General features: G+C 30.9%; 1 protein-coding gene across 1 annotated transcript in view; it reads left to right on the forward strand.

The window, feature by feature from the left end:
* Positions 1–11,388, forward strand: part of LOC129219728 (uncharacterized) — a 54,013-nt gene extending 42,625 nt beyond the window's left edge. Inside the window, exon 6 of the mRNA XM_054854016.1 lies at positions 6,732–11,388. Coding sequence (XP_054709991.1) covers positions 6,732–6,839 — 108 coding nt within the window. The 3' untranslated portion in view covers positions 6,840–11,388. The remainder of the gene's footprint in view (positions 1–6,731) is intronic.
* Positions 11,389–12,138: the final 750 nt, after the last annotated feature.

The following is a 12,138-nucleotide window of genomic DNA, read 5'->3' on the forward strand; positions in this document are numbered from 1 at the left end:
TTTTAGTGGAATAAAACAGAAGTATTTTTTTTAATGCAAGATAATTGAAAGAAATAAAGGGAAATAAGAAAAGAAAAGAAAAGGGAGTAAAGAAAAGATGCTGAAACTAAAATTCATCCATTTTCGGAGAAAAACCCAATGGGGGGTCGTTTCAGAAATTTTAAAAGTATTTTTTTTTTCTGAAAGAGCATGCTTAAAAACATAGCACCCGAACATTTTCCTTAACTAATTGGACGAAGTTTACTATTCAAAAAAAAAATTTTTAATCGGTGAGCAGATTCAATTTTATTTTTTACGCTTCTGCATATGACATCACAAGTGATGAATTGCTATTCTCTGATGCCATTAGCGCAGAGCGCAATATTTAGCTCGCATCTTTACTAACAAGTACTGGCGACGATATCGTTTATAGCAAAGGTAGAGTGCAATATTAAATTTGCTTCTGAATTATCATAACCTGGAAACGCACTCGACAGCAAGCGTCAGCATTCAGCGCGCCAGTTGAGTACGCGCAAAAATCCATCACTTGTGATGTCATTGTTTAAAAAATCGGACATTTAAAACAATAATTAAAAGTTAAACGTATTTAAAACGTACGATTTTCCTCGCTCCATGCTATTTTTTTGCATTGTCTATCAACTTCAGTGTTCAAGATTAGTACTTTTGACTGATGGAAACAACCCCATTGTGACAGCCTCATTATTTTTTATCCACTCAGAAATTAAGAAAATACGTATATACATCATACGGCACTATTTTGACGACTTTTTTTCCACTTTTGTTTTTCCAGACTAACGTTTAATTTTTAATTTCGATCACGTGCAAAAAATCCAACAGCTCTCTGATGTGCTACTGTAAGTTTGCTTCTTTGTCATAATAGTGATGTAGAAACGAAAGCATATTTACAGCAAATTTGATTTCGACGATATTTCGTTTCCACACACACACACAGATGAATAGAGTTTTATATATAATAGTTTAATATACGTATATATGTTTCTCAATTTTATTTTAGCATTGGTCGATAATGTATAATTATGTAATAACTTTGAATCAGTTAAAAAAAAAAAAGAGTAACGTGTATAATAAAAACACAAAAATAGGTATGCTACGCCTACACAGTGCATAAAATATCTTACTTAACACAATCGTAGACTATCTCTTTCAGAAAAACAAAAGATAAATACTATTGTTATGTAATTCAAAGATTGAAGACAAGTAAATAAAAATTAGGAACAGTTTCTTTGTTTTATGTACGAATATTCGAAAGGAAAAAATTTCCCCAGCGAATAAATCGCTGTATAGTCCGTTGGGGTAGAATTTAACATGGAGTAAATAAAACAAGCTCTGTTACCACACTTGGGATAATTTTTGAAACTCAACTATTGATGATACTAGTTAATACCGGAGATTCTCAGCTTGTTTCCAAACACTTGTAGAGTTTTTATAATTGTTTGATGGCGACTTTTTTTTTTTTTTTTTTAACGTTTAATGACCTTACATTATCCTCTTCAGCAGCTATACAATTGCGAAGAAACTGGTTTTTAACTAGTTGAGCTTGTCACATTTATTTATGAATTTCACTCTCCCGGCTATTTTTGATGGGAAATTTAGGTGTTTCCATTTATGAAACACCTAAATTTCCCATAAATGAGGTTTCTCCGGGGTAAATGGAAACAATTAAGGTCTTAATTCTTCCAATTTTTTTGGAAGATTAAACTTTGATAAAATTTTATTTTTTTAGTGTGTATTTTAGATAAATCTAGCGGAAAACGTAGGTTCTTTTTTTTGTAAAATATCTCTTTTAAAATGATTTCAGATTACATTTGGAGAATTCGGTAGGTTGCAGTAGGTTTATCTTAGGGCCACAAATTGTGTAGTGTAGGTACGGAATTTCTTAGGCATCTAAACTGATAGTGTCAAGTTCGATCTCCATACATCAACTTCATAGGGAGATAAATGTGGTGTTTCCCTTTAGAAATTATAAGATAAAAGGAAGCGTTATTTTATTCGCTAACAAAAAGCCATAAAGTCAAATATTTCATACCCAGTGGACACAATGTGCAAAACTTTGAAGTCTCAATCCATCCAAAAGAAAGGGAGGGATCTAAAGTTGAAACACTGAAATTCTGTTCCCTTTACCACAACTGACCCTACACTGTACTGTGAAAAAAAATTGAAATTTTACGGTAAAAGTTACCGGCATCGATGTTGCCAGTACTTTTTACCGTAAAATCCTATTTTACTATAAAATTTTACGGTAGAATGAACGAGAGTTCAAAAACGCAAAATGCGAGCAGCAAGTTTCGATCTCAGGACCTTCGGATTGGAAGGAGGCTTTGCTTTCCGCCATATGAGTCGGGATACATCGAGTGAGGTGAAATGCGGTTTTATGTACTTTTCACTGTAAGTCACGTGGTTTTATCAATTGGCGCTGCAATCGTTTTTTTTTTTTTTGGTACAATTGACTGTAATTATTTTTTCTGTACTATAAACACTCCATTTTACAGTAATTTTACCATAAAAGTTTCTTGAATTTTTAACAGTGTAGTTGTGAATCTATTCATAAAGGGTTTAACAGATTTTTAAGCAATATTTATAAATTTTTAGTAAGTTACTACAAAATACCATGCTTTGCCATCAATCTTTGAGTTGAACCGCACCATTGCTGCGGTCGCTCCTCTGGTTTGCTAATTCTGCATTAGCTACCAGTTTGTTCGGCTCTCTTTGCTCCCTTAAGAGGTTTTTCGCCTCCAGCTCATGTGATTCCTATTCCGGGCTGATGAGTGCTAAAAAGCACGAAACTGCAGTCCTCGGATGGAATAACTGAGCTGGTGGTGTATTTTAAGTATGTTAAATATTTATACAGTTGAAGCAAACCTAACCTGGCAACAATATGAAGCAGCTCCTGATCATAGCATTGCGACGCTGCCAGGTTAGGTTTGTCCCAACTGTTACCAGGAAAAATCAGTTCATTCATTTAATTATCATTTGTATCGTTTCGATTGCTTAGAACTTACAATTTAAACAAAGGACATTTTAAGAATAGTTTTTAAAAAAATGTTCATTTGAACAGTTAAGTAAGTGCAGAAAGTGTGTTAAGTAAGTGTTTAGTGTAGATAGGAAAAAAAGAGCTAATAATGTCTTTTAAAGTTACGAAAACACAGAATAACACTACACAAGTCATCCTGAGTTATTATGAGCAAAAGATATTTTAACAAAAGTTTTAGAAAGGCAATTCCAAAACTCCTTACATACATTATACATTTTTCGAAGCAAGATGCACTAAGAAAATTCAAAAATATTTAAATGATTTTTCAAATTTGATTTTATTTTGAAAATAAATCTTTGAAGAGAACTTTACTTGGGATTGCGTCAGTAATAGTGTAAGGGTAGTAAGGGGAATAACTCTTTGCTGACGTCAGGGTGAATGGGCGGAACGGCTGATCGAGGAAACTTCTGGTTGGACCTTTTCTAAATCGATCAGGATGCGGCCCCATTCAGAACTTTCCTTTCAAAGCGTCCCATTCATGAACGCACGCGAAGGGCACCTTAAAATAGCAAATACTTCAATGCGGCAAAATCTTGATGACGTAGAAGCTATGCCAAAAATAGATCACATGATTGCCTTTGTACCTTTGCGTCACAGTGACGCATTCGGCCACTGACCAATAACATTCCAGCCGTTTCTAACTTAATTTCCATTCGAGACGCTCATATACTTATAATATATATTCATGTAATTATTAGAAACATCGCTTCGCATTTTCTGAGATTTAATTAAGTAATAAGCTATTGTCAGTAAGTTCGTAATTAGTTTTTTCACGTTCTCATAAGTTTTAGTTTTGCTGAAGGATTTAAACTCTAGATAATCAAAAACAGAATTCGCAAACGTATAATGGGATCGTTTACAAAATTTTAAAAGTATTTTTTTCTGAAAGAGCATGCTTAAAAATATAGGATCTGACCATTTTTAAAATAATTTGTTCAAGTTTAATATTTTTAAAAATTACTTAAATCGGTACGCTTTTATTGTTTCTGTCGTGTGAGATCACAAATGATGAAATGCCATTTAGTGTTGCCATTCACGGAGAAAAATATTTAACTCGCATCTTTACTCACGTGTATTGGCAGCAATATGGTTGATTGCAAGCGTAGAGCACAATATTTAATTCGCTTCTTGATTTCATAACGTATAAACGCAGTAGAAAGATGCGCCAAAGTGTATCATTTGTGACGTCATAAAGACCCGCCTTGTTTTCAAAATCGGGTATTTTAAAAAATTAATTAAAAAACAACTGTTTTGAAAATAAAAGTATTTTCTGGGTCCATGTTATTTTTTTTACTTATACTATCAATTTCCGTAACTTAAAGTAGTACTTTTGACTAAAGGAAACAACTCCATTAATTCTTGGGTTTTTCAGTCTTCTTCATCCGGTAAAAGTTTGTGGGTCTTTCATGTTAATTAAGAAAATGCACTGTTTTGTTTTTCTTCAAATCATGGGTGAGCAAAATCAAACATTTAGTTGGGGTCTGGAATTGCGTTCTTTTACATAGCAATTTATTGGTCGGGGGGCCACCCCTCAACCTATTAGCCTGGTTTAAAGTTATTTAGCCATTTAGTGTAACTTAGGGACATTTGAGAAACATAAAGTAAGAATAATTCTTTTAATATGAGTTCTACAACTTTGAACCAGAAAAAAAAAATTCTAAAAAAAAAAAATCACTTTTATTGCACAGAATGCAAAATTTCTGTAATGTATTACATAGCATAAAATAATATCACAATATAAGGAAGAAGAGAGATTTTCACAAATTTAAAACAGCACAGCTTCCCAGCAGACATTTCTGATTTAATGGATTTCTAGAAAATCGCCCGTCAAGGGATGACGGGTGAAAATTGTTTCTACATTTGAACGAAGCCATTGCCTGCTTGGTGATATTTTGATGGTTGAAATTTTAACCCTAACTCCAGTGGATTAACCATAAACTCCAGTAGATAGCGTTCATTGTTGACCAGTTTTTCATTTCTTCACTCTCCTGAAATGACAGTTTTGCCAATAAAAGTTTGATTACCGGATCTAGTTCAGCCTTGTCACAATAAAACCATTCCCTGCATCGTAAACATTACCAAAACATATTATCAAGTTATCCTGCCTGGCGCGAGTTTCATTGTTGGTGACGTCAGAAGTCTTGCTCTATCATTGGCTATTATGTATATATGAAGATACCACGAACTGTGTATAGCATTACTAGGGTTGACCGAACAGTGAATGGAAACCAACCAGTGAATGATCACCTCGGAATGTTTATGAAAAGATAAGGTTGAGTTTTTTTCAAAAAATGAATTGACAGTAGTAACTCCCTTCTCCCCATTTCCAGAAAGAAAACGACTAGACAATGCTACGTTTGTCCACTGGTTGGAATGTTTCTTTACTGGGCTGGAGCACTTTTTCATTTCAACCCCCAAAAAGCCTTGATGCAAAACCATAAATTTCTCACATTCTTTTAAAAATAACTACATACATCATTTAAGGCAATTTTATTGTCATGTGGCAAATGTTAAGTTTTCATTCGCTGGACGGTCTAACTTAATTTATTTTCCAGAAAGAGAAGTAGGAAATTGATATCACACACATATACCCTTGCGCTCCGAGCCTCCTGCAGATTCTTTTGGTATGAAATGTACTTTGGCATGTTTCGCTTTACGATAATTACACCTAAACGATATTATTTTGTTTTCGCTAAGGTTGAAAGTATTTAAGTGCCGAAAGTGTAAATCAATTCTCTTTTGTAGATAAGTTGATGCGCAATTTGGGAAAGGGAATGGCTGTGCGTTAACTAGATACCAGCATACTGCCTCAGATCTCTGAATATAATTTATATTTTTAGTTTTCATGTGTTTTAATTCTTTAAGACACATTAAAAACTGTTTTGTTGCGATAATGTTTTTTTTTTTTTTGAAGATTGATCTTTTTTTTAAATCATAAATTAAACACATTATGAAAATTTAAATGCAATGAAGTTGTTTCTTTCAGTGAAAGGTTCTACCTTTAGTCACTGAAATTGATAGAATAAGCAAAGGAATAAAATAACTTTAATTTTCCAAACGTTCAATTTTTATTTATTTTTTTAAAATGTCCAGTTTTGAAAACAAGGCGTGCTCTTTATGACGTTACAATTGATGTACTTTGGCGCATCTCCACTGGCAAGCTGAATGATTACGCATTCTGTCTGCCGCGTTTACAGTTTCTGATAGTTCAGTAGCGAATGAAATATTGCGCTCTGCGCTTGCTATCAACCGTATCGTTGCCAGTACATGTGAGTAAAGAAGCGAATCAAACTCTGCGCTCTGCGCTTGCTATCAATCGTATCGTTGCCAGTACATGTAAGTAAAGAAGCGAATTAAACACTGCGCTCTGCGCTAATGACATTAGTGAATGGCATTTCATTACTTGTGATGTCATGTGCAAAAGCGCAGAAAATGAAATTGCACCGTTTAAAATTGTTAAAAAATGGTTTAATCCAATGTGTTGAAGCACTCTTTGAGAAAGAATATTTTTAAAAATTTTGTAAGCAACCCCATTGCAAATGTTCCTTAATTGTTAAATAATTAAAAAACATTAAAGCTTTACATAAAAAGTAGTCGAAAACTTTGTACTTTTTGGTTGGTACTTTGGTTTTTATTCATTATTCATTAAAGCTTTACTTGACGCATTGTTCTTTTACAGAGCCCAATTCCTCTCCTGAAGCAAATGATTCAGAGCGGCCAGAAGAAAAACTCCTTCGACCCATTAACCGAAGAACTGAATGACTTAAAAAATCACCTCAAAATATAAAGACCTCAATCTTCAGGCATCGTCTAATGTTTTACCTTACTCCCGAATGCGAGCTTGGAGCTCTTTCTCAGCACTTGAAGAACTTTTGAACAGGCGTTTCAAAGAAGCCAATTTGAATTTTAAATCGTGTGCTCATCGTTCTCTGATGTCTTCTAAGACGTCATACTTTTTATTTACCCTCTGTTTCATGAAATTCCTAATAAATCAAGCAAAGTTGAGTTGCTTTTGAGCTGGTGTGACGTCACGCAGTGCTGAATAATCTTGAATTTCAATGATTCAATGATGGAGTTGCCGATAATGAGTCTTTCCATGGTGTCTTTTTAAATAAATATTTTTAATGATTCGAAAATTTTACTTATTCGATGATTCTTCATCTTCTTTTGTCATTTTATTTTCATCATACAATCTCATTATTTGACCAAAAAAAAAAAAAAAAAACTTAGCTATTATTTAAACATTAATGTTTGTTTGTTGATTTATGAAAAACAATCTTATACCTTTTGAGTTTCTGTTTGAGTTTTTTAAAAATATATTTTAAAAATGGAAACTTAGCTGAGCTTTTGTTAATGAGTTCTTCACCATGTTTTCCGAAGTGAAGTGAGATGGTGTTGAAGTAGTACTACGTAGTTCGCTAAATATAAATCAAATGTTTGCTGTGATTATATGTTTTGTGTAGAACATTAAGTAACGCGTTTGTCAAAAATGCTGTTGTAAAGTATGTTGAAATTAAAATGTTTTGTTGTAAAATTATATGTATTCAATATTGCAATTTTTATGATATATATATAAAAGTATGTATACATGTAAATATGTACACAAATAAGTGTAAGTGGTAAACATGGTAAGATTACATATTTCTTCCATTCTTTTATTTTTATCGCTTGTCTACTATTTAATATGCAGGAATTATTCTTTTCCTAAAAAAAAATCTGTTAAATATCTAAGATCATTTCATCATTTTCTCCTTTTTCTTTGGTTATTTTCACTATTGTTTTGTCAAATGATTTGAGTGTATGTTCATTACTTCAAAGAAATTTCATTGTTTTCATTTCCCCATAATTTCCCGGTGAAAATACAATAAAACATTAATAACCTTATCAGTCCTTTTGGTACAGTTAAGTTAAACATGTTTCAATAGCTTGAACGAGTTTGCTTTATCCGAATTTAACTAAAAAAATAAATATCACTTGCTTTAACCCTTTGTAAAGTATTCATATTTCTACTACCACACATTCATAAAGATTGTGTATGCTTGATAAAAATATAAAAATAGCATTTTCACTGGCTGATTATGATCTATTAACTGTTACATGAAATGGTTCCAATCAATGCAAAATAAATGTCAACGATTTAAAAATACTCATATGTGGTAAAACGATGAGCGACAAACTTATGTTACTTAACTGATGAAAATTAAGTTTAACTTATTAATTTTCATTTATATTGGTAAAAAAGATTCATTTGAATAAAATATCTATAAAAGATTGACGTTAATGCTTTTTACGTCCTTTTAAGAGTGGAGTCGTAGAAGTATCTGAGTTTTAATGTTGTTATTATATCTGCTACTTCCAGTAGTTATTTGTTCTTCACTGATTATAGTTACTTATTTGCAAATTGTAAACTTTTTATAAAGTATGGAAACATTTCAATATTTTAATCTAAAAAAAGAATTTACACTTTATCAGTAATTTTAATTTAAAAAAAATATAATAATTTTCATCTCATCATCAGTTTTAAATTTTTCATTTTTTTGACGGTCAATTTTATTGAACTCTAGCCAAAAGTTTTACAAAATCAGATTCTTTTGAAATAAAAATATTTAATTCTTTTCTTAATCAGAGAATAATATTCCTATTTCAATAGAAAAGATGTACTCTGAAGTGTATGAATAAATTGTTTTTGTAACTAACGAACTTTTAGTAGTTCTTAAAGATCAAATACAAAACTAGTTAATACAGTTAAGCTTTAAAAATAACGTATTTAAATTTTCAACTGAAGCGCTTAAGACGTCAAATGCTTTGGAAAAACCTAATACTATTAGCAATGCAACGCATTTTTTTTTTCGCTTGCAGATTTCACAGGCTGTTCAAACTGTTCTCTTTCTGAGTGATAATAAAATCTATATTAGTTATGTATTTTGTATCTTCATTTTCAGCAACTACATAGCTGAGGAAATGCTGCCATTACGTTCATAATGTATGTTTCTTAGAGTAGTTCAAAAATACGTGCAAAAAAAAAAAAAAAGTTTCGCAAAGATAACAGGACATTTCTCAATATTTTTAGACTTGTGGGTAGTAGTATACTGGAAGAAGCTCCATAGCTTCACTTTTAGCTTCATATTTCAACTGAAAAAGGGCGCTCAATCCCCTCCCCCAAACTTCATAAGTATGGGAAGGGGGATTAAAAATACATTGAACTGTAAAAACAATGCTACGTATTATAATATACACTAGTAATATGCATATACATTGCAATAAAATAATTATTTACAAAAAACTTCTGAAAAATAAAATGTTTCTAAATTTGTGGGATTTTCCTACGGCTAATGTTAAATTAAGGGGTCATTAAGCACCTCTTAAAATTTGAGTAAGAAGCTAAAACTTTTAGCTTCATATTTCAACTGAAAGAGGGCGCTCAATCCCTTCGCCCAAACTTCATAAGTATGGGAGGGGGATTAAAAATACATTGAACTGTAAAAACAATGCTACGTATTATGATATACACTAGTAATGTGCATATACATTGCAATAAAATAATTATTTACAAAAAAAACATTTGGAAAATAAAATGTTTCTACATTTGTGGCATTTTCCTACGGCTAATGCTAAATTAAGGGGTCATTAAGCACCCTCTTAAAATTTGAGTAAAAAGATAAAACTTTTACAGCATAATACTATTAGTAAGTCTAAAAAATAAGGGGTGTCGTAAACTCTAGCGGAAAAAAAAGTTTTTTTGAACCACCCTAATGTTTTTCAATTTGAGCAAAACATATGGTAAAAATTTCAATAGTAATGTAAGAACTGAAATGTATATAATTACTTTTTAAAAAACATCTGTCTGACGTCATACGCACTTCTGTGTGTAAGCTCTATGTACATTACTATTATTGCTCGTGTTTAAAGTGTTGTTTCAGTTGTCCGTTAAATTCTTTGTTGTAATTGTAAATAATCAGGCTTACTGTTGACATGTATAAGTGTTAATAGCATTTGTAAAAATCAAAGTTTGTAAGCAAATGTGTGAAAGAACTGTTTTAGAATATGTGATCGAAAGTTCTGAAAATGGCTCAATGGGAACGCTTGACAAAGTAGGGAACTAAAAAATCTCTTATAGCTCCTGAATGATTACCGCAAAGCGAAAATGTTTGAAAATATTTGTAGAGATGTAAGTTCTTTTAATAATTTAGAAAAGGTTCTATTTAGCAGAATTTCAGATAGTTTCAAATAAAAGATCTGCTTCAATTTTAAGTTAAATTTTAGAAAATGTCTTATCGTAAAACATTTTTAGTTTTGCAGTAATAAAAGACCTGCTTCAAATTGAAATTAATTTTTTAGAAAATGTTTTATTTAAAAAGATTTTAAATTTTAAAGTAATTAAAGGCCTGCTTCAAACTAAAGTTAAATTTTGAAAATTTTATATCTGAATATATTTTTAGTTTCATGGAATAAAAGACCTGTTTCAAATTAAAATAAAATTTTAGAAAATGTTTTAGTTGAAAATATTTTTAATTATGCAATAATAAAAGACTTGCTTCAAATTAAAATTAAATTTTAGAAAATGCTTTGATTGAAAATATTTTTAATTATGCAATAATAAAAGATCTGCTTCAAATTAAAATTAAATCGAAAAAAATGTTTTTATTTGAAAAGATTTTTAGCTTTGAAGTAATAAAAGATCTGATTTAAATTAAATTTAAATTTTAGAAAATGTTGTACAAAAGATTTTTAGTTTCGCAGTAATAAAGGTTCTACTTTAAATGAAAATCAATTTTTAGAAAATATTCTATTTAAAAGTTTTATTTTTGCTCCAATAAAAGACCCGCTTCAAATTAAAAACAATTTATAGAAAATGTTCCATTCAAGAACTTTAGTTTTGGGCCAATAAAGTACTTATTCAAAATTAAAACCGATAGTTCAAAAACCAGTACGAAGCTCTTGCACAATGATGTTGCTTCACAATTTGTAGAACAGACCAAAATGGCGAAGAATACATGAAAAATTTAGAACAAATGCAATTTTATATAAAATATGCTAAACAGTCAATCGGATCTAGACCACAACTTACATCTCTGCATGCGCACAGAAAAATTGAAACATTCCCCAATTTCCAAAGCAGCTGTCACAAATACGTGTCTGTATTTTATGTACGCGTATGAAAGTGAATGTATTAGAATAGAGTAGTAACTGACATATCCACTACATGGTGTGATTCCTTACGATACCATTGTGAATGTACTTACAGGTATAATTTCTGTAAATAATTCTAACCCTTAAATAAGGGACTTGGCCAATTTTCACTGTAATCTCTTATGAATAAATTATTTTATCTATATACAAAACCTGTCTATCTGCATCTTTGAATCTATATATTTTTTAAGTCCTTAGAAGGACAGGCTCAGAGGCAACTATTCTTGGACAAGAAACATAATACGAACGCACAAAATGCAAAATAAATAAATAAATAAATAAATAAATTAATTAATAAAAATAAAAATAAATAAATAAATAATAAATAAATAAATAAATAAATAAATAAAATAAAACTCAGCATTGAAAATGAGCAGACATAAATTTTCTAGCTTTCCAATAGCCTTCGACCTCTTAAGGAGGAAGAGCAACAGAATCTTCATAGTTAAAATAAAATATAAAAAATGACTGAATAAATAGTTAAAAAAAAGACCTTTTTTGTTAAAAGTTTGGCAAGAAAAAAAAAAAATTCCAGTTTTTCATTGTAGCTTGAAGTTTACGATTCTTAATATTTAATTACTAGAGGATGAGAAAAATATCTTTGGTACATTGAGTTTCAGACAAAAGAAGCATTCTACTCCTAATAAAGTACAATAAAAAGTCTTTGAAACTGGTAATCAACGACGTTTTAACGCTCAAAATTAGCAGACAGAATCGTTGTTGATTACCAGTTACACTTCCGCACAATTGTACTTCTTTATTTCTTTAAAACTGTCTATGGTGAAAAAAATGCTAAAATTTTTCAACTCATCAATTAGTCTAACACGTTTAAGGCATTTGTTCTTCTTCATCAGCACAACAGCCTGGTGCAGGCCAAGCCTTTCTCCGTCTGCTTC

This window comes from Uloborus diversus, chromosome 4, assembly GCF_026930045.1.
Source record: "Uloborus diversus isolate 005 chromosome 4, Udiv.v.3.1, whole genome shotgun sequence".
Classification (NCBI taxonomy): Eukaryota; Metazoa; Arthropoda; class Arachnida; order Araneae; family Uloboridae; genus Uloborus; species Uloborus diversus.